Genomic DNA, 25,518 nt, shown 5'->3' on the forward strand with positions numbered 1-25,518 from the left:
GTATCTCTTTAATCCATATTTTACATATTCTTCAGACCAGCCTTAGGAGGCTCAGGCCCTTTATCCCCCATCAGAATGTTTAAAACAAGAGTTTTTAAAGGACTGTATGATCTGATCAGATCAAAATGGCTCTATGCAACAAGCAGCTTTTGTGACCAGTTAGATTTTTATTTTTTTCAGACAGTCTCACTCTGCGGCCCAGGCTGGAGTGCAGTGGTGCAGCTGGAGTGCAGTGGTGCAATCTCAGCTCACTGCAACCTCTGCTTCCCAGGTTCAAGCGATTTTTGTGCCTTAGCCTCCCAAGTAGCTGGGACTACAGACAGGCATGCAGCGCCATGCCCGTCTAACTTTTGTTATTTTTAGTAGAGAAGGGGTTTCACCATGTTGGCTGGGCTGGTCTTGAACTCCTGACCTCAGGTGATACACCTGCCTCGGCCTCCAAAAGTTCTGGGATTACAGGTGTGAGCCACTGTGCCCAGCCTCCAGTTAGCTTTTTAAATGACACTTACATTGTCTAATTTTGTTTCATTCTGCGTTCCTCAGTGTTCCAAAAGCTGAGATTTAGTGAAACTTGCTTTAATAGTGGATTCACGTAGAAATTTTCCAGCACTTCCTATTAATACAATCAACTAAAATTTGATGTCATGCATGGCAAAACCCCATCTCTACTAAAAATACAAAAATTAGCCAGGCGTGGTGGTATGCACCTATAATCTCAGCTAGTTGGGAGGCTGAGGCAGGAGAATCACTTAGAACCCAGGAAGCGGAGGTTGCAGTGAGCTGAGATTGCACCATTGCACTCCAGCCTGGGCAACAGAACGAGATTCCATCTCAAAAAAATAAACATTAGGCCATGGAAATGTATTACATGATAAAACTTTAAATTTTCAAAAAAGTAGCTGGATGTGTTTCATATACTCAAAACACTGGAAGCTGTAACTAAATCTTTTTATTGCATCATTGCACTTTAAATCCCCAAATAAATTCTGCTTTGTAAACAGTCTTGCAACATCTGCTAATTATGGACTGTTTGCCAGACACCAAGCCAGGAATAAGGAGATGCCCACATGATGCTATAACTAGACAAGTATTTAGTGATTTAGTGATTTTTCCCTTTATGAATAGCTAGCTCACTGATTACTAAAGAAAAATGTAAAGTGTTAGAATTATGGGACAGAAATTTATAGAGTATGAGAATATAGTATTTCAGAGAAAATGCTTGAATGTTATATATACCACACAGGACAGCTTGGATTGAGGGGGAACTCAGGAAATGGGAGATTACCAAAGATGAAATTATTCACCAGGTTTATTTGCAGCTCCACTGAACCTTTATTTTTCTTGAAGTCTTTTTTTTTAAATGAATACTCTCATCACAAAAAAAGCTATATTTGAATAAGTGTGGACTTTTCCACACTTTGACACAAGGGTATGTCAAAGGTTTTATCCTTCTCTAGAAACCATTTTTTAAAACACTGTCATTTTCTATTTAGAAGTGACAGTAAGAAAAACATCTAATCCATTCATGCAGAGTCAAAAACAGGCAAGAGACTACTGAATCAAGTGCAGTCAGAGAATGTTACATTATTTCATTAAGATGTAAAACTGGTTTGAAAAAAGTTACTATCACAATAGGAAACTAAAACTGGATTGCACAGCTTGTAAAATCAAGTTAAATTAGGTGTGATATTATCAAGTCTAAGAATTCATAGGAAGCAATTAGTAGATAGAAGCAAATATAGTCTATACAATTATATTTAAGGTGACTTATGTTCTAATAAGCTAAGCATATAATACTGCAATAAAATGAACAGAAAAATACACAATAGTCCACTTTTAATTCTATGAAAAACAGAATAACGAGGTTAAATGAAGACATTCCAGATGAAATAACTGTACCAAAAAAAAAAAAAGAAAATGACTAAAAATTTCAATTTGCCATGGAGAACTACAGATGTTTTTGTCTGACATAAAAAATTCCAGAAGTTTGTGTGAAAACAGACAGTAAACACCCTTACATAATTAGAACAGATAAAGCCAATAAACAAACCATGATATGAGCTGCTATGTCATCTCCAATGAACACTATTAGAGATCTCTAAGTACACCTTTGGGATGGAAAAGAAAAATTTTGACCTTATTTTATAACTTTTAATAATTTGGACAATGCCCAAATAGTATTACAATTTTAGAAGTACTTACCATGCCCAAATATCTTAGTTTCAGTGATAGAAAGTAATTCAATATTCACACAGAGATAAGTATCGACCTGTGGGTCATCTCTTCCAGTTTATTGAACTACAAATCAGATTAGTTAAATGCTATGATAGTTAAATCAAGAATAAACCTCTGAAAAGTATCTTGGAGAGTTCTTGAATGTCAAACTGCATGCCACATTATTGGACTGTTACAAATTATTCGAAGAATATGAAGTACCTGTCAAGGTTTCAACAATAAAAATATTTTTTTAAAAGACCCTATTTGGTAATAAATTAGATTTACACAATTGGTTAATTTCAAAATAAATAAAACCTGAGTTGTAAATGCCTCCTACCCTCATCCCACCCCCAGTATACATACCTTATAGTCCATTTTCATTTAAACCAGTGTGTCTCAAGTTTTTGAGCATATATCTCCGTTGAGGATCTTGTTAAAATGCAGGAAGTATGTTGCGGGCCTGAGAGTTTACATTTCTAACAAGGTATAGATGAAGATCCTGCTGGTCCTTGCACCACCTTTGAACAGCAAGGTGACCCATTATATAGTTAAGATAATTTCTGATGTAATGACTGCACAGTTTTATAGATTCAAGGCTGTGATATTTTGGAATTAAGTATAATAACCAAAAATGATCACAAAAAATAAGTTTTGGAAGAAAAGAATGTTTTAGTTAAGTCAAAGCTTAAGGTCCACCAAGTTGGCAGTGTTTCTATTTGTGTGAGTGACACCTTTGAAACATTACAATATAAATCGGGATACCAAATTCTAGTAACTTTAAAAAATGAAGTTACTGTAGTCTGAGGCTCTCCTCCAGTTAATTCAAGTTCAGAAAATTCAAGCCAGTACACTGCAAAAGCACTATTAAAAATCTTTAATGGCAAACTGTCCATTTTAATTACCTGTAAACTTGCTTTAAGCTATTCCATCTCCTCCTCCTCTTTCAACAAACAAATGCTGCTTTTTCTTCTGTCTTGTAGCTAAACAGCGTGTAACACCCAGTGCCCCTCCCTTTAAAAATCGAACAAAATTGTCTCCAACCAAAGGACCCAATGCAAAAAGGTTGGCTTCTTTAATACACTCATAAGTATATGTATCTATTTCCACAGGATTGCCCTTACATGTGATTGGCTGGCTTGACTTATGACCTAGGTAACACCCTTGATCCTTCAGAAAAGACAGATTAGGATGAGAACCTATCAATACCACTGCTGCAGAGAGCTTAAATATTTTCTTCAATCCAGAGACGCTTTGGAGAACACATTTCATGTCCGACTTAAAGGAAAGTACATGGTGCTCAGGAAAGCTGGTGTAATCAGATAAAAGATTTGAGTCAACAGAATATGACTGAGTACACATCATATGATAGACTTTATGATATTCAGGATACAGCTTTTTGGGAAGCTGTTTGAAAATTAAGCTTGGATCAGTTACTCGTCTGCGAAACACATGAATCACAGGGATATTACTGTTGTAAGCACATAGTACTGCATCAGCTGCAGTGAGCCCAGAACCTACAATTAACACTGGATCCACTTTGCCACGCAATTTTCCTTTGTTTATAGCAGCTCCAAATTCAGGCATTGAATGAAACACAAAAGGAAAATCTTCCCCTTCAATTTCCAGATGGGCAGGAGAATCCAACGTTCCAGTTGCTAGGGCTACATTCTCAGCAAAGAGGCAGAAGGGAACATGAGAACCATCAGCTATTTGCTGATAACCCCTAATTTCCCAGTTTCTCTTGATAAAGTTTGACTTCTCTATCTGTAAATGCTTTGTTGAAATATCTCTGTCTTGATTATTATCATCATCTTGATCTCTGTAGAGTCTTGATATGGAAGTTATGTACGTATTCTCTCTGAAATTCTTCTGAAGACCCATGACTTTCACATAATGTTTATAGTAGCGAGCTATTTCCTCTGGCATGACTCGATCCCCTTTTAGGTTCCTACAAAAGGAAAAGAAAAAATATCTGATAAAAATACTATTTTCAGTTTCCATGATTATAGTTATCTATCTAAGCTTTTATAGCTTTTTAATTCTGCTTGATTGTCTTAGGTAGACATTATCCTAACACTTAAAAAAAAAAACTTCTATTTTTAGTTAAAAATCTTCATGAATTACTTTTAGCAAAAGAAGAAGTCCCATGAGAGCAGAGACTACATTTAATACATTTGTTTCCTCAGTGCCATGCATAGCATCTACTCAAATACGCTGCTTTATAAACTTTCATTAAATAAGGTATTAAAATGTGGATATTTGAAAACTGTACTACTTCATCTCACAATTATAATCAATTTACTGTCAACTGAATTATTTTCATCACAATCATTGAGATATTACAGGTTTAACTGTAGTATCTATGCTTCTTAAAATTATATATACCATCTTGGCATGTAGCACATTGGTATTTTCCTAATAACTGAAAATAATTCAGATCTGTCTTGCTAAACAATGTCATCTTACATCTAGGTAAATGACAGATGACATTTCACTCTATGTGTTTTCCTACTCATAAGGAAAGCTAAAACATAATTGTTCTTTATGAAAAACTTGAATTAATCTTTTTCCAAAGTTCAACGCAACAAGCAAAATCCCCTGCTCCAATCAAAGATCAGAAGCAAATTATCTGACATAATTGATGATGTGGATGCTCCTCAAATTACAATGGGGTTTGTCCTAATAGACCAATCATAAGTTGAAAATATTTTAAGTCTAAAATCCATTTAATAACACGGAGCTTACCAAACATCAAAGCTTAGCCTAGTTTGCCTTAAATGTGCTCAGAACATTTACATTAGCCTACAGTTGGGCCAAATGATCTCACAAAAAGCCTATTTTATAATAAGGTGTTGAATCTCATATGACTTAGTGAATACTATAAAAAAGTGAAAAACACAACAGTTGTGTTGGTACCCAAAGTACAGTTTGTATAAAATGCACGTCACTTTCGTACCAACTTAAAACCTAAAAATCTTAAGTCAAACCATGATTAATCAAGAACTGTCTGTAGCTTATAATGGGAAGTTCACAAAAATTTTTCTTTTAAAGTTGAATGATTATAATTACGATTTAGAATTAACTTTCAATTTTTACTACTTCAGTCATGTGTCACATAATGACATTTCAATCAACAAAGGACATCATATACAACAATAGTCCCATAAAGGATATAAAGGAGCTGCAAAATTCCTACAGCATAGTGACATCATAGTCATCTTCAGGTTGTGGTGCAATTACTTTTAAAAAAATTAATTTAGTGTAGCATAAGTGTACAGTGTTTATAAAGTATACCTTAATGTGCAGTAATGTCCTAGGCCTTCACATTCACTCACCACTCACTGACTCACCCAAAGCAACTTCCGGCCCTCCAAGCTCCATTCATGGTGTACCCTATAACAGGTATACCATTTTTAATCTTTTATATCGTATTTTAATGTACTTTTTCTATATTTAGATAAAAAACACTTACCGTTGTGTTACAATTGCTATAGTATTCAGTACAGCAACATACTGTACTGGGTTGTAGCCTAGAAGCAACAGGCTATACAATACAGCCTAGGTGTGTAGCAGGCTATACCACCGAGGTTTGTGTATGTATACTTTATGATGGTTGCCCAACAAAATCATCTAATGGCACAATTCTCAGAACATATCCCCATCACTAAACAATACATAGCTGTATTATCATTTCCATCTTACAGAATGGGAAATTGACATCTAGTTTATTTATCTAGGATCATAACACTAGAAGTCAGTCAGGACTCACTCTGCCAATCTCTATAGAGACCTAAGAGTCTGCTCTTAACACTATGCAAAGGCAGCAACTAAACCTAAATTTATCACAAAATTCATTTGCACATATTACTTCAAAACAGTATGCATAAGTAAATGCTTCTGGTACATAAATCATAAAGCTTTCTCTTACCGTTTTAAAAATGTGTTAAGCAATTTCACCTGCCTACTTATGAAGATCAAGAATGGTATAACTTGCCTAATTTTACTTCAAGTTTCAAACCCATATATAATTCTTTTTCAAATCCTAAAATGAATTTTTTGAAAGGTTTAATCTCAATTACCCATGATGATCTAAAGTTCCTCTGCCTGAATTTCTTCAAATTAAGGAAAATTTCTGTGAATTAACATGGTTGTTATCTAGCAAGAAGTGAAGTACTCAAATGTTACATCCCTGTTCTAACGAAGGTTACGTAATGTCTTGCTTAACTCATTGTTTTTGTGAGTAGTCAAATTAGAAGAGATGCTCTGTATTAGTAATTCTTACCTATTATTTCCTATCCTTGAAAATGATTGATAGGATTTTCATATATGTCTTTTTAAATTTTGGGATTGTCTCCCCAAATAAATAAATTAATAGTTTTTCAAGATGAGATTTCTTCTCAGTTCTACTTTTTTTTTTTTTTTTTGAGACGGAGTTTCGCTTTTTTTACCCAGGCTGGAGTGCAATAGCGCGATCTCGGCTCACCGCAATCTCCGCCTCCTGGGTTCAGGCAATTCTCCTGCCTCAGCCTCCTGAGTAGCTGGAATTACAGGCACGCACCACTGTGCCCAGCTAATTTTTTTTTTTTTTGTATTTTTAGTAGAGACGATGTTTCACCATGTTGACCAGGATGGTCTCAATCTCTTGACCTCGTGATCCACCCGCATCGGCCTCTCAAAGTGCTGGGATTACAGGCTTGAGCCACCGCGCCCGGCCTACTTTTTTTTTTTTTTTTTTTTTTTGAGATGGAGTCTCACTCTCACCTAGGCTGGAGTGCAGTGGCGTATCTCGGCTCACTGCAACCTCCACCTCCTGGGTTCAAGCGATTCTCCTGCCTCAGCCTCCCGAGTAGTTGGGATTACAGTGGCCTGCCACCATGCCCAGCTAATTTTTGTATTTTCAGTAGAGACAGGGTTTCACCATGCAGGCTAGGCCAGTCGAACTCCTGACCTCAGGTGATCCACCCACCACGGCCTCCTAAAGTGCCAAGATTACAGGCTTTAGCCACTGAGCCCGGCCCTCAGTTCTGTTCTATTTTTTTTTTTTTATTAAATATGTCACTTCATACCCAGTTAGCCAACCATAAGCCAGATTCTAGTTTATCTGTCACTTTAAATTATCAATCATAAAGTATACAATCTTTACCCTGAAAGTCAAACACTTTAATCCATAGTTTAGGTATTCACATATGAGATATGCATATAGTTATCTATCAACTCATATAAATAAATAGATAAAAGTATGAAAAATAAGCCAGGAGCGGTGGTTCACACCTGTAATCCAGACACTTTGGGAGGCTGAGGTGGGTAGATCACGAGGTCAAGAGATCAAGACCATCCTTGCTACACGGTGAAACCCTGTCTCTACTAAAAACACAAAAATTAGCCGGGCGTGGTGGCACATGCCGGTAGTTCCAGCTACTCAGCAGGCTGAGGCAGGAGAATCGCATGAACCCAGGAGGCGAAGGTTGCAGTAAGCCAAGATTGCACCACTGCACTCCAGCCTGGGTGACAGAATGAGACTCCGTCCCAAAAAAGAAACAAAAAAAGGATGAAAAGTAATATATAGAGGAATGAGAAAGTAACTAAATAGAGAGTGCTTTAAAAAGAGAGTAGATAAATCTATAATTTTTAAAAAGTCACAAGAAACCAGTCTGCAATAATCCCTTATCTCTGTGCTTAGTTTTATATCTCTAAATGAAAACTAGCATATTGTAATCACTGCTTCAAAGACACATTTTTATTTGAAAGAAATATACGTTTATATTCTTCATCCATGACAAAATCAGAAATGTTTTCAAATTTTTCCACATTCTCTTTTTTCATGTACACAAAATAATTTTAATACAGTTTAATCTTTACCTTCGTTTACTTGATACCCAGTCCTTAAATTTAAGTCCAGGTAGTTCCATCCAACTTCCAAAGCTGATTGTCAACATGGAGCCTTCCATATTCTATTAGAGTTAAAAAAAAAAAAAAAAAAAGTATAGTCAAAAAACAAGAAGTAACATTTTTTTTTTTTTAACAAAATCCATCTCATTTACAATAGTTATGACTCTGGGTAAGGTGTGCTCCAGCGGTCCTAAATGGTTGGATAACTTACCTCAAGAGCATTATTCCAATAAATTTTCATATACCTTTACCATTTGATATTATCCCATCAACCTTCTTTCATATAGTTATACATTTGTAAAACAATTTACAATATTACCCAATGCATACACAATGTTGATATCTTTGGTTTATGATCAACATGATAATTTAGAAGTAAAATATTATGTCAGGGAAACAAAAATTCAGTAGATTCACTTTTTGAATAAAAGGAAAATGTTCATTAAGTTCTAAAATTTTAGATGGCTTTCCGTTTTAACATTATTAACTTTTTTTTTAAAATTAGCAACAAAGCTCTTCCCCCCTCCATCAATTATAACTCTAAATTCTAGGCTGATGTGGATACCGCAGCATCTCTTCTTAAGGATACAGAAATAGGCAGTGGCTGCCTGAGAAAAAGAACCACTGCTGAGGCTACTGCTTGCCATCAGGTACCCCTACTTATTTCTGCTTTGCTCAATACAAAGTAAGAAAAGCACAAAGGCCAAGATTCTATTATACCTATGACCTCCATGATCTCTTTCAATCAACTTTAAGGCAGTGGCTTCTTTTCTCATAACTTCTTGCTCTGCTTCTACAATATTAACCCAGTTTGAAAATGGGGCATATTATTATTATAACTGGCTAACATTCACAGAGTACGATGTGCTAGGCCCTGTGAAGCATCATTTGTGACTATATATAAATCACCCAAGAAAGAGAATGTAGCAAGCTGCCACCCTGCTTTGAGGGAGGCTAGTGCTGATACCAGGTTCAGAACGAAGAAGGTGGAAAACTGGAATCATCTTTATTATCTATCAGAAATTATTTGGAACCTGAGTTTCACCTGTAACTCCAAAACCTTAAAACATCACTATTTGATTTCCTGACAACAATCTCTTAACATTATTCCTTCTGCACCAGTTCTTCCAGTTGGTTAAGAGCCTTAGTGCCTTGATCTCTTCATTTTTCTCCTAATCTACCTTTTTTTCTCCATGCAACTTATATGCCATGAATGCATGCTGCCATGGAGACTAGTAAAAGGATGCAAACTGAACAGAAGTACTGTAGGAGCATATAGAAAGTATCTGGTTCTTCAAGGACACAAATAGACTGGAGTGTACCATTAGAAAGGGAAAACATTCCAGGCCACATAAAAATTCATGTGACAGCTTAATAAAGAGAGCAAATATAAGTATCCTTCAAGGAGTTAAAAGAAATTCAGCCTTGTGACTGAAAGTATTAACTCAGCAGGCCTGGGTTGCTCCAACCTCTCACATGATCAAAACAGGCCTGTCTTCAGGACCCAGCTTGGCTGCCACCTTCTCAGAAATAACTTCTGAGCCCTTCCAATACTCTACCTGATGAGCAATGTTTTTGCATGCCTAAAGCCTCGGCAGTGCTGTACCAGTGTGACCATGAGAGTTTATCTTAACAATGTTATTTATGTGAATACCAGTTTTTGCTCTGGGAGGCAGAGATGAGGCACAGGGGCGCTGCTGGCCTATTATGACTGACCCCACAGAAAACATCCCTAGACACCACCACCGTGACTTTACTAGGCTCTCCTGAAGTTTGCTCCATGAGCGTTTTCCCATTGCTGATTCTAATCTGTATCCTTTCACTGGAATAAAATTTAACCACAAGTATACCATCTTTCTGAGTCCTATGAATCCTACTGAATCTTCAAGTCTGAGAATAAACTTGGACTCCCCAGCAAAAGCACACTAGAACACAGAATGTCAGAGATAAAAAAAGGAATATGACAAGAAATCTAAGTAAGGGCTAGATCAGAGTATGAAATACATTAGAAACTCTACATACTGCATGTTAGATAAACGGAGACCAACTGAAGAGTTTTATGCATTGGTGTAACATCTCAGACGTGTAATTTAGAAAGATTACTCTGGCTTTGGTATGGATAATGGATTGAAGAAGACACAATGAGTAAGAAAACTATTGAGAAAGGGTTTGCAGTAATTCAGGTGAAAGATGATGGTGACCAATATTAGCAACAAAATAGAGTAGATGGACCCAAAATATCAGAAATGAAAAGATTTGGTGATTAATTTGAAATGGGAGATGAAGAAAGACAATTAAGGAAGACTCTCAGGTTCCTGGCTTGAGAAACTACATGAGAGTGTCATTTAATGACAAGGAAATTGAAGGAACTTGATGATAATTCGTTTTAGGCATGTTGAGTCTGAGGACACCTGCAGAAAAATCAAGGAAATGTATTTAGTTGGAAACAGCAATCTGGGCTGGTTCTGATTTTGGGAGTTTTGATTTGGGAATCCATCAACATCAATATGCAAGCCACTGAAGTAGTTAAGACAACCCAGGGAGAATGAAGAGTATGCTCGGGTTCGAGGCTGCAGTGAGCTGTGACTGTCCCACTGCATTCCACCCTGGGTGACAGAGCACCCTGTCTCAAAATCAACCACAAAAAAGACAAGAATCCACAAATGTATCAGAAAAGGAGTGACCAAACAGGAAAAAAACACAAGGAGACTGAAGATTCAGAGAACCTAAGAAAGTTATTAACATTGTCAAAAGGTGCAGAGGTCAGAAAAGATAAATTTTGAGATTCGTCATCAAATTAAGCAGAAAAGAAAGTTACTGACTTTCAGAAAAAACAGTTCCAATGGAAAACCAGTGGCAGAAGGTAAAGTGAGTGAGCTAAGGAGCAGAAGGCAAAAGCAGGGAGAAGTATGTACAGGTAACTCGGGAAGTTAGCTATAAAGCAAAGGATAAAGATCAGCTGGCACCTAAAATTATTTTAAAGATGGAAATAATTTTAGCATGTTTACGTACTGACCAACAGAAGCTGGTAGAGAAACTGCAGATATAAAATAAATGGGGAAAATCAAATAAATAATGTTCTTGAGAAGATAGAGATCCAGAATGTAGCTGTAAGGTGAGCCTTAGATAGGAGGAGTAATATCTCTTTCATTATAACAGGAGATAAGAAAAAAAGAATTAGCATCATTGTGGTAAGTTCTGGTTTGAGTGCGAAATTGTGGAAGTTCAATCCTGATGGATTACATTTTCTCTGTAAAATAAGAACCAACAGCACTTCTAAGCATAAAAGAAAAAAAAAGGAGGTAACAGTTTGAAAAGAAGATAATAAGGAAATATCAAAGGTTATAGTAGTGTTTTGGCCCCAACTAAGAGTGGAGAATATTTTCACAGTTGTATAATTTATTTTTCTGGGGTTTTGACAGCTCAAGAAAAGATAAAGTGGACGGTTAGATCAATTGTCTATTTGCCAAACCCACGTGATGGAAAGACAATGGGTTAAGGAAATTAAAGAGAATAGTTAACTCAATGAACCCAGGATATGAAGATCACTGTCTGGAGCACACTCTGTGTTGAAAGATTAAAGTGTGCATTACTGAGTGACACAGCTTGAAGAATAGTTAACTGTGATCAGAAAGGAAGACATTTGAGAATTTAGGTTTTCACAAGTTCAATAGTTATAAGAGACAAGATCTCCAGTGGAGCCATTGGAGTTAGTAGCTAATGACGAATACGACATCATCGAGAATGTGGAAATCAAGGAACTAAAAAGATCTTGGTTCTGTGTCATGTTTGCAGAGGTAAAATTATTCAAGGTTATAATAAAACTTGGCATTATAATGGAAGAGCATGAGTTAGGTGCCACAGATTCAGTAACTGGAGACAGTCTGGAATGGCAGAAAAGCTAGAAAATGGCATGACTTGTTCAATGGAATAGGGCTTTTTATACAAGTGCATAGGGGTGTAAAGAGAAGACCAACCTGACTAGCCAACCTGATAGGACATGGGGTTATGGGAGAATGAATAGGCCCCACTTTAGAGGGCTGCAGTAGGAATGGTGTCTTTAGAAGATAGCAAGCTTTCAAGAAAGGGAGCAGAAGCAGCATGTGACTGAATGGTTAAGGATGTGGGAAAGTAAAAAAGTTGTTTATCACTAAATTAGTTCAAGGGGCCACAGGAAGTTTAGAAGAAAGGAGAGTGATGAGAAACTAGATCACAAGAGAAACAGAGAACTATATGAAGATAAGTAGGAGAGAGAGAGATGACTCAAAGACTTTACATCTTGAGTCAGGACTCAGGATAATTAAGATGTACATAAAGCATAGCAGGGGAAATGGTCACATAAACAGATAGACTGTACTACAGGCAAGCACAATAAGATTAAGATATGGAATGCAGGTGGGATCAAGTAGGGATGTCTAGGAATATCAGGACTGACAACTGGTATACAGCCCAAATCTTACTTACTTATAGTCCTATTCTAGTGAATACATGCCTGAAAAATATCAGAATTTTTTAGGTATATTTTAAGCTTTACCACTAGCTCGAAATGTGTTTTTGGTAATCAGGGCTTATCCATACTTTAACTTTTTCATATATAAGTTAAAGAAATGAAATAAACAGAGATCAATTATTGCCTGTACATTATTCAAAGCAGAAAAATGTAAGTAAAATAAAACCTCAGGAAATCTGAGAAGGCAGTCTAAATGTCCTCCCCACCTCCAAATATATTATGGCTTTTTTTTAAAAATTAAGAATGCTACTAATTAACAGAGCAAATAGAAACACTTAAGTTTTGGGCATGACAGAATTCTTTCTTATCTTGTATTGGTGGTTTCACAGTTATAGGCATTTGTTACAACTCATCAAATTATAGACTCTAAATGGATGTGACTTACTGTAGATAAATTAAGCTTGAATAAAGTTGATATTAAAAGTAAAAATCATAAACCTTAAGCTAAAAGTAACAAATAATTTGGTAGTTTCTACTCATTACTATAAAGAAAATAAAGATTTTAAAAGGAATCCATAATATTTTTAATCTAGAGATGTCCCCTGATACCCTGAAACAGTCATTTTATAAATGTAAACAACTTTTCAGATGTAGAGAAGTGCATTAATATAAGAACAGCCAACTGAAGTTCATACTAAAAATTTGGTATGTAACATTAAAGTTCTTATGAAGTCTATAATTCTTAACATAGCAAACTACATTACTTAACATCAATTTTAATAACAAATGAACACGCAGTATACACTAGACACCAGGTTAACTACTAGGCAAGGTCACAAGGGTAGGTCACTCAGAATGGAATTACTGGCTTCAAAAGAAGAGAAAATTGCTCTCTCTCTCTGCTATGTGAGGACACACTGAGAAGGCAGCTATCTGAAAGCAAGGAAGAGGACCTTTATCAGGAACCAGGCTGGCACCTTCATCTTGGGATTTCCAGCCTCCAGAACTGTGAGAAATAAATATGTTATTTAAGCCCCTAATTCTATGGCATTTTGTTACCACAGACAAGACTAATACACCCTCTTTTATAATACATTTTTCATTTAATCCTGAAAATGTGAGAAAATGGATACTGCTTTGAAATACATGAGATTCTGTAAAGTCTAAAATGAATAAGTGAATTTTAAATTTTTTATTATACAAAACATTCTTGAAATATTTTTTACATAATTCTTATAAGATAGTATAGAGAAATGCTTATTGTAAGACTGTACCAGTAATCAAATTTGGCTTGATATACTGCAACTCATAATAAACCCATATTTAACTATCTGAACACCATTAAAATTCCTCTCAAATGAAAATGTGATAAACATCATATATAATAGTATTATCATAAGACTTAAGAATCAAGTTGGTTTTATCGAGACAAAATATACGAATTCACATACACTAAAATGCTTCGAAAAATATACTCACATGCCAAGCCCCACCAGGTGGACCTTTACCAAGAACTAAGTGAGGGATATAATGATGTTGCTCTAATTTCCAATGCAAAACGGATGGATAATCATACCCAAAGTCAGCATCCGGATGAAGAAGTGTGTCAAAAAGTACCGCAACTGGATTGGACGATCGGCCTTCAAGGCCCTCAGACAAGTATTCTAAGTCCTAAATGAACAAAAGGGAGACAGAGTTTGAAAAAAGCCAGCATTTCACAGATAGTGTATTATAATGTCTACCATGATGCTCAAATGATAAAAAGCAGTACTCCCAAACTTGAGCATACAACACCTACTAAAACTCCATTAGGAGTTTAGTCCATTAGGAAGTAATTCAGAAAACTCTGCTCTAATAAATTCAAGAAAATAAACAGCAGTAACTCAGAATATATTTATGAATCTAAAATAAAAATGATATAAGGTGTTTTTTAGAACAAAGGGTTTCAACTAAGAAACAAAGTTTATATAAATAAAAACTAATCTTGTTTTAGCATAAAACTTTTTTTAAATTGACACGTAAGAAATAATACCTGATCAACAATGGAAAGATGTCTTGCTTCTTCTAACTTACTATGTAAGACTGTATTTGGGTGTATTGCTTCTGATGATAAATATGGTCTGTAGCCTGATAACATATAAGAAAGGCATATTCCTGAGGGTCCATTTCCTATTAAAAATAAAAGGTGGAAAGGGGTAGGTCATGCATTTTAATACTCTTATTCCTTGGCTTTTCTCCTACTTTGAAGATGGCTCTTCTCCCTCACCAATTCTTCCTTTTCTGATCTCTTAAAACCAAATGTTTCATGAGATGCTGACCTTTGGCTTCTCTCCTGTTTTCTTTTGGGAATCTCATCTACTCAAGGCTTCCACTCTCTATACTACTGATACCCAAAATTAGTTCTCTAAATTGACCTATTTCCCAAGGATATATCCCACATTTCCATTTTACTTCTTGATTCTACCTGATAGTGACCCATTAATAACTTAAAACACAATGTGCTGAAAAGCAAGCTCATGAGTACCTTCATTTAGATGCCCTCTCCTTCAAAGCCCATCCTATCTCAAAATATGATACTAGCAAATGTCTAAGTTAATCAGTTTCTGGTTTTAACCTAGTGTGCCCGCTATATCCAGTCAGTTGTCTTTGCTATTCTCATTCTTGTACTATCACCTTAAAGACAAGTTTTCTACTGTTTCTCTGACCTGAGATTCACCCATTCCCAGCCATTTCACATACTACATTCAGGTAAGTTTTGGTAACATACAATCTTCATCAGGTTATCCTTCCATTTTAAAGGTCTTAATTGTTTGTTTCTGACTATCCAGTGTTCTCCATGTACAACTATCTTTGCAAAGAGTATGACAGTGAGAGAAATCTCACATGGTTGACCCCATCTTGCTTCTAGCTTCAAAGGTCGGCTGCCTTCACTCATTCCTGGGCATAGGCAAAGTTAACCATGGAAACAATTTATTGTTTAACCTTAGAGCAAGGATGGTAACAGCCCTTCCCAAAATTAAACCGCCTTTCTTAAACTAATGAAAGGCCATGAGGTTAGGATTGTGAGAGGTGCCTGAATTTTGCTAAGATGTGGGCAGAGTTTCTATAATCCTTTACTGCTGAAGAGTCATGTGGCCAGAGGTTATAAAATGTGTGACTTCCCTAATTGCTATTATAGGTAACATTGCCACTGAGGAACCTGAGGCTGGCCTTTTGAAATATCTTTTCAGACTTCTGCATCTCTGATGACTGACTCTACTGGTCCCAAGACTCAAGACTCAGACCCAAATCTCGACTCAACCAGTCCTGTGGCCACCCCCACCTGAAGTTGGACTCAGTGCTAGAGAACCATTTGACACCCCCAGCATGGCACCCCCCCAACCAATCAGAAGTACCCATTCCCTAGTCCCCTTTTCACCCAACTATCCTTGAAAAACCCTAACGTCCAAGCCATCAGGTGGGATCAAGAGTTTTATCAGGAGACTGATTTGCAATAATAACTCCTGCTCTCACATCAGCTGGCCTTGTGTCGAACTCTTTACTGCCAATGCCATGTCTCAGTGAATTGGTTTTGTCTGTGTAGCAGGCAAGAACCCACCAGGTGATTACATATGTTCTAGTCTCGACCATCCTTCCAGTCCTAACTCCTGATATTGCCTTCCTATATGTTTATATGCTTTAACTAAAACCAAACTGTATTTCTTGAACTACTTCCATTTATGAATTAACAACGCCTTTATTCTGGATTGCCATTTCTTTATCTCTGCCTTTCAAAAATTTAATCCGAGAGAACTGCTAGCCATGAAGAAAATATTCTGTTCCGTGCCTAATATGTCACCCCAAATAAAGTATGTTCAAAGATGTAAGTAAGAAAAGTAAAACCCTAAGAATACTAGAAACAGAGAAAGCAGACCAGGCATGGTGGCTCACGCTTGTAATCCCAGCACTTTGGGAGGCTGAGGCAGGTGGATCACTTGAGGTCATGAGTTCAAGACCAGCCTGGCCAACATGGTGAAAAACCTCATCTCTACTAAAAGCACAAAAATTAGCCAGACATGGTGGCGCATGCCTGTAATCCTAGCTACTGGAGAGGCTGAGGCACAAGAATCACTTGAACCTGGGAGGTGAAGGTTGCAGTGAGCTGAAATTGTACCACTGCACTCCAGCCTAGGTGACAGTGTAAGACTCTGTCTCAAAAAAAAGAGCAACAGAGAAAGATTTCAATTTTTAATACTATAAGAGGAAGGCTTTAAGATTGAAAGAAAAAGAAAAAATACAGATTTAGAACTAACCTTACATCTTTCACAAAAAAAAAATCCCAAAATGGATAATAGAACTAAATATAACATGAGAAACATGAAAACTTCTAGAAGACAACTCAGGAGAAAATCTATGTGACTTTGGTTTGGTAATGAGTGTTTAGATACAACACCAAAAATAGGATACATGAGAGAAAAAACTGATCAGTAGGACATCATTAAAATGTAAAACTTCTGCTCTATGAAAAGACACTACTAAGAGAATAAAAAAACAAATCCTAGACTGGAAAGAAACACATATCTGCATAAAGGACCTGTATCCAAAATATACGAAGAACATTTAAAACATTAAGAAAACAAACAACCTAATTAAAAAGTAAGCAAAAGATCTAGCGAACACCTCACCAAAGACAATGCACAGATGGCCAAGTAAGCATATGAAATATCATTACAGAATTGCAAATTTAAACAATAAGATACAAGGGCATACCTATTAGAATGGCTAAAGTCCAAAACATAAACCACACCAAATTCTGACAAGGATATGGAACAAAAGGAACTCTGATTCACTGCTACTGGGAATTCAAAATTATTCCACATTGGAGGACAGTCTGGCAGTTTCTTATAGGGCAAAACAAAGTCTTATCATATGAACCAGCAATCACACTCCCAGGAAGTTGCTCAAAGGATTTAAAAACTTATGTTTGTACAAAAACCCACATAAATGTGAATAGCAACTTTTTAATTGTCAAAAATTGGAACAACCAAGATGTCCTCTAAAAGGTGAATGAATAAACAAACTGTGGTACATATACACAATGGACTACTGCTCACTAATAAAACAAAATGAGTTACTAAGCCTAACGAAAAGACACAGAGGAACCATAAATGGACTACTAAGTGAGCGAAGTAAGTCTGAAAAGGTTACATACTATGTGACTTTAATTATAGACATTCTGGAAAAGGCAAAACTATAAAGACAATAAAAAGTGGCTGCCAGGGGTTGGAGGTTGAGGAGAGACATGAACAGGTGAAACACAGACTTTTAGATATTTCAACTATTTTCTATGATACTGTAATAGATACATGACAGTATATATTCAGCAAAACGTACAGAACTGTACATCACAAGGAGTAAAGACTCATGTAAACTACAGCTTTTAGTTAACAATAATATATCAATATTGGGTCAACTTTAACAAACATACCACACCAATTCACGAGGTTAACTTTAGGGGAAACTAAAGAAAGGCGAGGAGGAGCAGAAGTAAGCTGTGTATATTCTGCTCAATTCTTTTGTAAACCTAAACTGCTATGAAAAATAAAGTCTATCAATAAAAATAAATACATAAATGACCAATGGAGGAGTTAGTATCTGAGGTAAAGAGCTAAGCTCCTGGGAACGAAAAGATATAATACTCAAAATTCAATACTCAAAATTCCACATACACAATATGGAAAGAATATAATAAATAAGGCAGCTCACAGAGAAATAGACAATGGTAGGGAAAATGCATCCTCATCCCCAAAGATGTCCCAGTCCTTTTTTTTTTGAGAAGGAGTTTCACTCTTGTCACCCAGGCTGGAGTGCAATGGCACAATCTCAGCTCGCTGCAACCTCTGGCTCCCTGGTTCAAGCAATGCTCTCGCCTCAGTCTCCCAAGTAATGGAGATTACAGATGCCTGCCACCATGCCCTGCTAATTTTTGTATTTTAGTAGAGATGGGGTTTTACCATGTTGGCCAGGCTAGTCTTCAGGTAATCCAGCCCACCTCGGCCTCCCAAAGGGCTGGGATAACAGGTGTGAGCCACTGTGTCCAGCGATGCCCCGGTCCTATCCCCCAGAACCTGCAAATGTTATTACAAAGCAAAAGGACTTTGTATTTCTGATTAAGGACACTGAGATGGAGAATGGCCTAGATTACCCAGGTAGACCCAATCTAATCACAAGGGTCTTTAAAAGCAGAGAACTTTTCCTAGCTGTGGTAAAGGGAGACATGACAATGAAAGAAGGTTAAGAAACAACATTATTGATTTTGAAGCTGCAGAAGGGAGCCGGGAAAAGGAAACACTCTTCCCTAGAGCCTCCAGAAAGTAACACAGCCCTGCCAACACCTTGATTTTGATCCAGGAAGACCAATGTTGAATCTCTGACCCACAGAACAGTAGGATAATACATTCACATTGTTGAAAGCCACTAGGTTTTTTGGTGGTAATTTGTTACAGCAGCAACAGAAAACATATTAATTAGCTCTTTATGCTCAGGCTGGTGGTGCCATCGTCAACAGTAATGACACTACATAAATATACACAAGGCTAAGCTATTCACAGCTAGTTGAGGCAAAACAGAGATAAGCTGTTTTGTGGGGAGTGGGGTGGGCAGGTGCAGATAAAGGTTAAGTTTTCCTTTTCTGAACTTCCCATAGCCTAGCCACACAAGACAGGGATCCTCCATTCATTCAGGATAGAAAACCAAAGTTAGACATAAGGGGAGAAATGAAACATGACGTATGGTCCCCACAATCTCTTGTATGAGAAGTATCATAAAAACTCATCTCTACCATATCCTGTAGAGGAGAATCTAGTATAGAAAAATCTTGCTCTCCCCTTTTCCTTCCGTTACAGTATCTCCCACAAGCCAGTCAGAGGACATGAATTTTCCCGCCTTCCTACTAACTTTGAAAGAAGTGATCAAAGACACACAGGAAGTCATATGCCACCAAGGCACCTATATTCCGTAACTCTCTCCTTTGGCTTAGTTAGCTTCACACTATAGTCCTTGTCTGAATTCCTTGAGTTTGTATATTAGATGAAACTTATACAAACCAGGTCATTAAATGCATGCAATAAAACTAAATTATAAAAGCTTATACATCTGAATTAGGTTTTATTAATAGTTTAATTTTTGGCCGGGTGCAGTGGCTCACGCCTGTAATCCCAGCACTTTGGGAGGCCGAGGCGGGGGGATCATGAGGTCAAGAAATTGAGATCATCCTGGCCAACATGGTGAAACCCCATCTCTACTAAAAGTGCAAAAAATTAGCCGGACATGATGGTGCGTGCCTGTTGTCCCAGCTACTCGGGAGGCTGAGGCAGGAGAATTGCTTGAAATCGGAAAACGAAAGTTGCAGTGAGCCAGGATTGTGCCACTGCACTCCAGCCTGGTGATAGAGCAAGACTCTGTCTCAAAAAAAAATTTAATTTTTAATATCTTATATGTCTATCTGCTGAGGTGATACGAAGGATATAAAACAGTAATGCTGTGGTTAAGGTAATTACAAACATTATCTTAGAATACTACAAGGTCATTGCTAATTGAGCACTGATTACTAACTTGCACAAATTCTCAACTTCTGAGTCAGTTTCTCTGTCTGTATCTGCCGTACCAACATCAGAAGTCTACAGAATTGTAAGGTATTACCCAATATACACAGAATGTTTTTCAGACCTCTAATAATATTTGTTATCACATTACCATGACACTGTCATATAATTAACACAAATGTAGGAGGTACTTTACAATGATATAGCAGTATCAGTTCTTCAGTAAAAAGACTACATTTTAACATAGATGCTAAAATCAGATAAACCAATTACTCTCCAAAGATTTGGTTATTAGTTTTCTCTAGCATTATCAAACCACCTAAGAATACTTTTCAGTAAAATCTTAAGAACTTGTACTAACTGTAGGTTTATAAAAGTATTAAGGGACATAACTCTAATTTTAAAAGATAAAATACAATCACTTACCTATTATTACCACAGGAAAAGTCACTGATGAATCTTCCAGTAAAGAAGTTTCTTCAACTAACGGCATCGCTTTAACTTTTCGCCCCAAATTATCACCAAAGTATTGCACTAAGGAATTAAAAATCTCTCCTTCAGTTTCAGTGTCACTATAGTTTCTTTAAAAAAAAGGAAATAAAAAAAGATACTCAATATAACCTTTAAAAAAATCAATTTCTACTCTGAGTTTATTTAGACGTAAAGTATTTTAAGCGTTCCATAAAAGAGGAAAAGAAAATCCTTCTGATTAATGCTTTCAAATTATAGCTCAGCTACAAATCAACCTATACCAACGGCCAAAAATCGCAAATATTAATAGTTGCTTTTCTCAAGTATCTTCTATTTTCACAAGTATCTTCTAGGCGAGCCTGTATGAAATAAGCGACTCTCTCATGATCAAAGACAGCATTGTGCTGGGAATTTTATAATTCTCTGAAACTAGCCTAGAAATGACTAGTTTCTCCTCTACATTTTTCTTATTAAAAGGAGAGTGCATTAAAGACAATATATAGTCACATACATTTTAAGAAAAAGTTACTGTATTTATATATTATTAATTGTGCATTTAGGTACACGAAATTAGGTTTATACATTTTTATTCAAAAAATATATTACTTTTTTTTTTTTTGAGACAAAGTATTGCTCTGTCACTCAGGCTGGAATGCAGTTGCGCAATCATGTCTCACTCCCGGTCTCATGCAATCTTCTCGCTTCAGCCTCGAGAGTAGCTGGGGCTACAGGTGTGCCACCACACTTGGCTAATTTAAAAACCTTTTTTTTTTTGGTAGCAATAGGGTCTCACTATGTTACCCAGACTTCAAAAATATATTAAAATAAGATCTAAAGGTTATTTTCCAATTTTGGTCAATTGGTTCCCTAGAAACTAGTTTTAGCATTTTCACATTTTCATGCACTACATGGGAATATCTCCTGAACATGGCTGATGTTCTGCATTATACTACACACTACTTGAGAATACCTTAATTAATTTTATCTTCATACAGTCAGCAACAGCCACAATGTCTGGAAGTATTAAATTAAATACCTACCAGGGGGTGAGTATGTTATTTCTACTCTCAAATAAGTATGGGATGGATCAATTATTTAACAGGACTCAACTCACTGATCCCAGAGGTTGATAAACAGAATCAGGCAGAGACAGGAATTTCTACTTCCATATAACCTTCAGTGTTCCCAATCTAGCCTAGGATAGGGAGACTTCCTGAGGATACACTGAGAGCTTTCTTGAAGCAAAGAAAGTAACCGGTACCCCACATATTTGGAGTCCTCTTACCTAGCCTCTTTTGACCAAAACAGACACCAATCACACGGCTGCTAAGGGAAACCCCTCCTCACAGTGCGAGCCTACCCTTGGGAGGAAGTTTTATATGCTCAATCCATCCATTCCTGATTCATTCCAACTACTGCCTCTGATCAGATCCAGATGCAACTGCTGTCTTGCCTGTGCCTGCTTCTGCCTCTTGGCAACTGCATATAACATATTTAATATTCTGCTCTGTCCCTGATATTTCTCCAAAGTATATGCAAAGTATGTTCTTCTGTGCCTTTGGAGGCTTCTGATCAGTCATTTTGGTAAGAAACCTCCAAACCACTGCTCATAGAAATCAGAGATGACACAAACCACTGCTCAATCAAATTAGAGATAACATAAATGGGAAAACATTCCATACTCATGGATAGGAAGAATCAGTATCATTAAAATGGCCATACAAAGTCATACAAACTGCCCAAAGCAATTTATAGATACAATGCTATCTCCATTAAACTGCCAATGACATTCTTCAAATTAACTAGAAAAAGCTACTTTAAAATTCAGAACTAGAAAAAAACTATTTTAAAATTCATATGGAACCAAAAAGGAGCTTGAACAGCCAAGGCTACAACTTTAGACACAACAGAACTGTTTTTGCAAAAAGAAGTGTGGTTTATTAATCATAATGTTTATCTTTTGGCAGCTAGCTTGTTTTCCTTTCTGTCCCTCAAAACCAAAACACAGCAAATACTTTGTTTTCACTCCCTACTCCAAAATTCTGTGCACAGCAGGAAGCATACTGTATTCACTACCTAGGGTTAGTCAAAAGACTATGAATCCCACATTGTACAGCAAAAGGTGTCAAATAGCTTTTACACAATATTTTCTGAAAGGCATGTTAAATTCTCACGGGCTTTATTTAGTTTAACAAGTTTCACTAGGGGAACCTATTTCCTAAAACTTTCCACAGTGAAACTGATACTCTCACATCACTGTCTTAGTAGTCAACAAATTTGCCTAAAAGTTAAAATCAAGCAGTTTATTATATGAAACCATTTTTCCTTAATATCCACAACTGAGAGACTCATTCTAAACTCACTGAGAAGTTAGACAAGTTTCGATTATTGCTATTACAAACGAAGTTCTGAACTTTCTCTGTGTCTTACATCTTTTTTACTATTTGATGACGCTTCTTGAACTCCTCTCTGAATACTGTTCTTAAATACACACAGGATTTACAAGAAAACCAATTAAAACAGTCATAAAAAGTAAACGTGATATATATGTATGTATGATTCTCTACTGCATTAAATTCAGTGATGTGTAAGTCACTATAATTTTGAAGAAATAAGTATAAACAGTATTTCTATATTTGCAAATTCAATGTGATATAAACGCATTTATGATCTTTACTGATGATAGTTGCAACTATTACCGTGATTTGTTGCTTATATTTGTAACTTGAGTAATATTAGTTTTTAAAGTTTAGTGAAATGATACACCTTTCTTTTTTTTTTTTTTTTTTTGAGACGGAGTTTCGCTCTTGTTACCCAGGCTGGAGTGCAACGGCGCAATCTCGGCTCACCGCAACCTCCGCCTCCTGGGTTCAGGCAATTCTCCTGCCTCAGCCTCCTGCGTAGCTGGGATTACAAGCATGCCACCATGCCCAGCTAATTTTTTGTATTTTTAGTAGAGACGGGGTTTCACCATGTTGACCAGGATGGTCTCGATTTCTTGACCTCATGATCCACCCACCTCGGCCTCCCAAAGTGCTGGGATTACAGGCTTGAGCCACCGCGCCCGGCCGATACACCTTTCTTTCTATCCATGTTCATGGGTTATCTAAATTCTGTCTATGAAACCCATAATTTAGGAACGCTTGATCAGAATTTCATATCTTACCAGAGAAGCAGTCTTATACAGAATTATTCTGAAACATCAGTATATGTAAGGCAAGGTACTAAAGTATTCCCTAAGCTTAACAATTCTTCACCCCTGGGTTAAAATCAGTTTCTAGTGTCTTGTCTTTCCACCAATGACAGGTGTTGGCCAATGCTAGCTCTGAAAAACATGCTCACTTTTATTTTAGAAACGTATTATCTTTTATCATCCGTAAAAACTTGCCCCATAAGGTAAGTCTAAAATCGCCACATTCTTCACATTTCTACAACACACACGGCTTACAAGCTAACATCTTAACAAGGCAGAATCTATTTCTAACTAGATGACACTGAAATGTACTTCCCTACCTTCCTTCCACTCATTAAATTATTTAGAAGACTTTTTAAGAAATAATTTTTTTTTTTTAGGGAGGCAGGCACTTCGTAGAACCCTTCGCTAAAACTTTACACTACTCCGAAGTCTCAGCTAGCCGTAACCGACTCAGCCCGGGCCTAGCCGGTCCCGCAGTCCCGTGACACGCGCGGTCCAGCAAGAGAAAAGGGAACAACAGCGCAGGGCTCGCTGGAGCAAGGACCCTGCCACACCTCACCGCACCCCACCCCCACGCCGAGCCGGACGGCCAAGGCTGTGGGACGCTGCGGTCCAGGCGCTCGCCCTCCACCCCGGCCCCGGTCCCGGCCCCGGATGGGCCGCAGACCTCCAGAGCGCTGCATCCCCGCCTGCTCCCCTCCCATCTCCGGTGGGGAAGTCACCTGAAATGACCGGCCAGGGAGCAGCGGCAGCACCACACCGGCATGGAGCGCTGCGCGAGGGGCGCCCCAGCTCGGCCGCCGTGGCCGCCTCCACCTCCCCCGGCGAGGCTGCCCGCTCCAGGCGCCCGCCCGCTCTGGGTAGTGGGGTCTGCCCGGCGCTCCCGCCCAGCACCTCGCCGTTGCCGCAGCTGCCCCGGCTCTGCGACGCCAGAGTCCGCCTCCAGATAGCGGCTTCCGTTTCTCGCCTGCGGGGAGCCAGGCGCCAGCCGCGGGTGATTGCCGAGCGAGGATATAGGGGCGGAGCGGAGCGGGGCGGGGACGCAGCGACGGCGGCGGCGGCGGCGCGCGGGCCCCTCCTCGCAGGTGCGGCGGCGGGCGAGGCCTGCGATTGGTGGAGCCGCGATCCGGGCGAGGGGCCGGGCCTGGCAAAGCCAAGGCTGCGCGGGCAGGCTGCAACCGGGACCTGGACCTCGGTCTACGCTCCGCCGCCCCTCCGCGTGGGACGTGGTGAGGCCGATAGGTGCGCACCGAGAGGGCCGAGGGACTAGCAGAAGAGAAGCTGCTGAGAACTCGGGACACCCAGATGGCCGGGCGGAGGTTCCTGCATACGGCGCGGCCTCGGCCACCTCGCCAAGGACCCCGGGAAGGGTCAAGCTTCCCGCGCCTGAGAACCCACCCGGGTGCCTCCCTCCCTGGCCACCGCATCACAGTCACCTGGGGGACCTCACCAAACCACAGGTGCCCGGGACCCGCCCCTCCCGGTTCTTTTATGGAAGTCTCGCTTCCGGGAAGAGGTCATCCTCCCTTCTTTAAGTCTGTGGCTCTCAGCACCCACAAGTGTGGGAATTACCAGCACGCTGGGCAAAAATCCGGGTGCTCAGGCCTGCCACGGACCTACCGGGTCAGTGTGGGGAAGGGCAGGAACGCTTGCTGCTTTTTAAGCCCATGCAGGCGCTTGTGATGCAGTAGGCAGTTAGAAAACTAAGTAGT

At 38.3% G+C, this 25,518-nt stretch overlaps 1 protein-coding gene across 2 annotated transcripts; it reads right to left on the minus strand.

The window, feature by feature from the left end:
* Nucleotides 1-1,308: 1,308 nt before the first annotated feature.
* Nucleotides 1,309-24,792, minus strand: OSGIN2 (oxidative stress induced growth inhibitor family member 2). Of its 2 annotated transcripts, XM_008982868.5 has the most exons (7): nt 24,529-24,792; nt 20,566-20,720; nt 14,589-14,725; nt 14,036-14,227; nt 8,077-8,168; nt 3,120-4,165; nt 1,309-2,735 (listed from the first exon to the last, which is right to left on the minus strand). In XM_008982868.5, the coding sequence occupies exons 1-6, from the start codon at nt 24,570-24,572 to the stop codon at nt 3,133-3,135; spliced, it is 1,653 nt and encodes a 550-aa protein (XP_008981116.2). In that variant the 5' UTR covers nt 24,573-24,792; the 3' UTR covers nt 1,309-2,735; nt 3,120-3,132. The 2 variants fall into 2 exon arrangements, with proteins under 2 accessions (XP_008981116.2, XP_054102652.2); XM_054246677.2 differs by having other exon boundaries at nt 1,309-4,165.
* Between the last annotated feature and the right edge of the window lie 726 nt (nt 24,793-25,518).

Source organism: Callithrix jacchus, chromosome 16 (assembly GCF_049354715.1).
Source record: "Callithrix jacchus isolate 240 chromosome 16, calJac240_pri, whole genome shotgun sequence".
Classification (NCBI taxonomy): domain Eukaryota; kingdom Metazoa; phylum Chordata; class Mammalia; order Primates; family Cebidae; genus Callithrix; species Callithrix jacchus.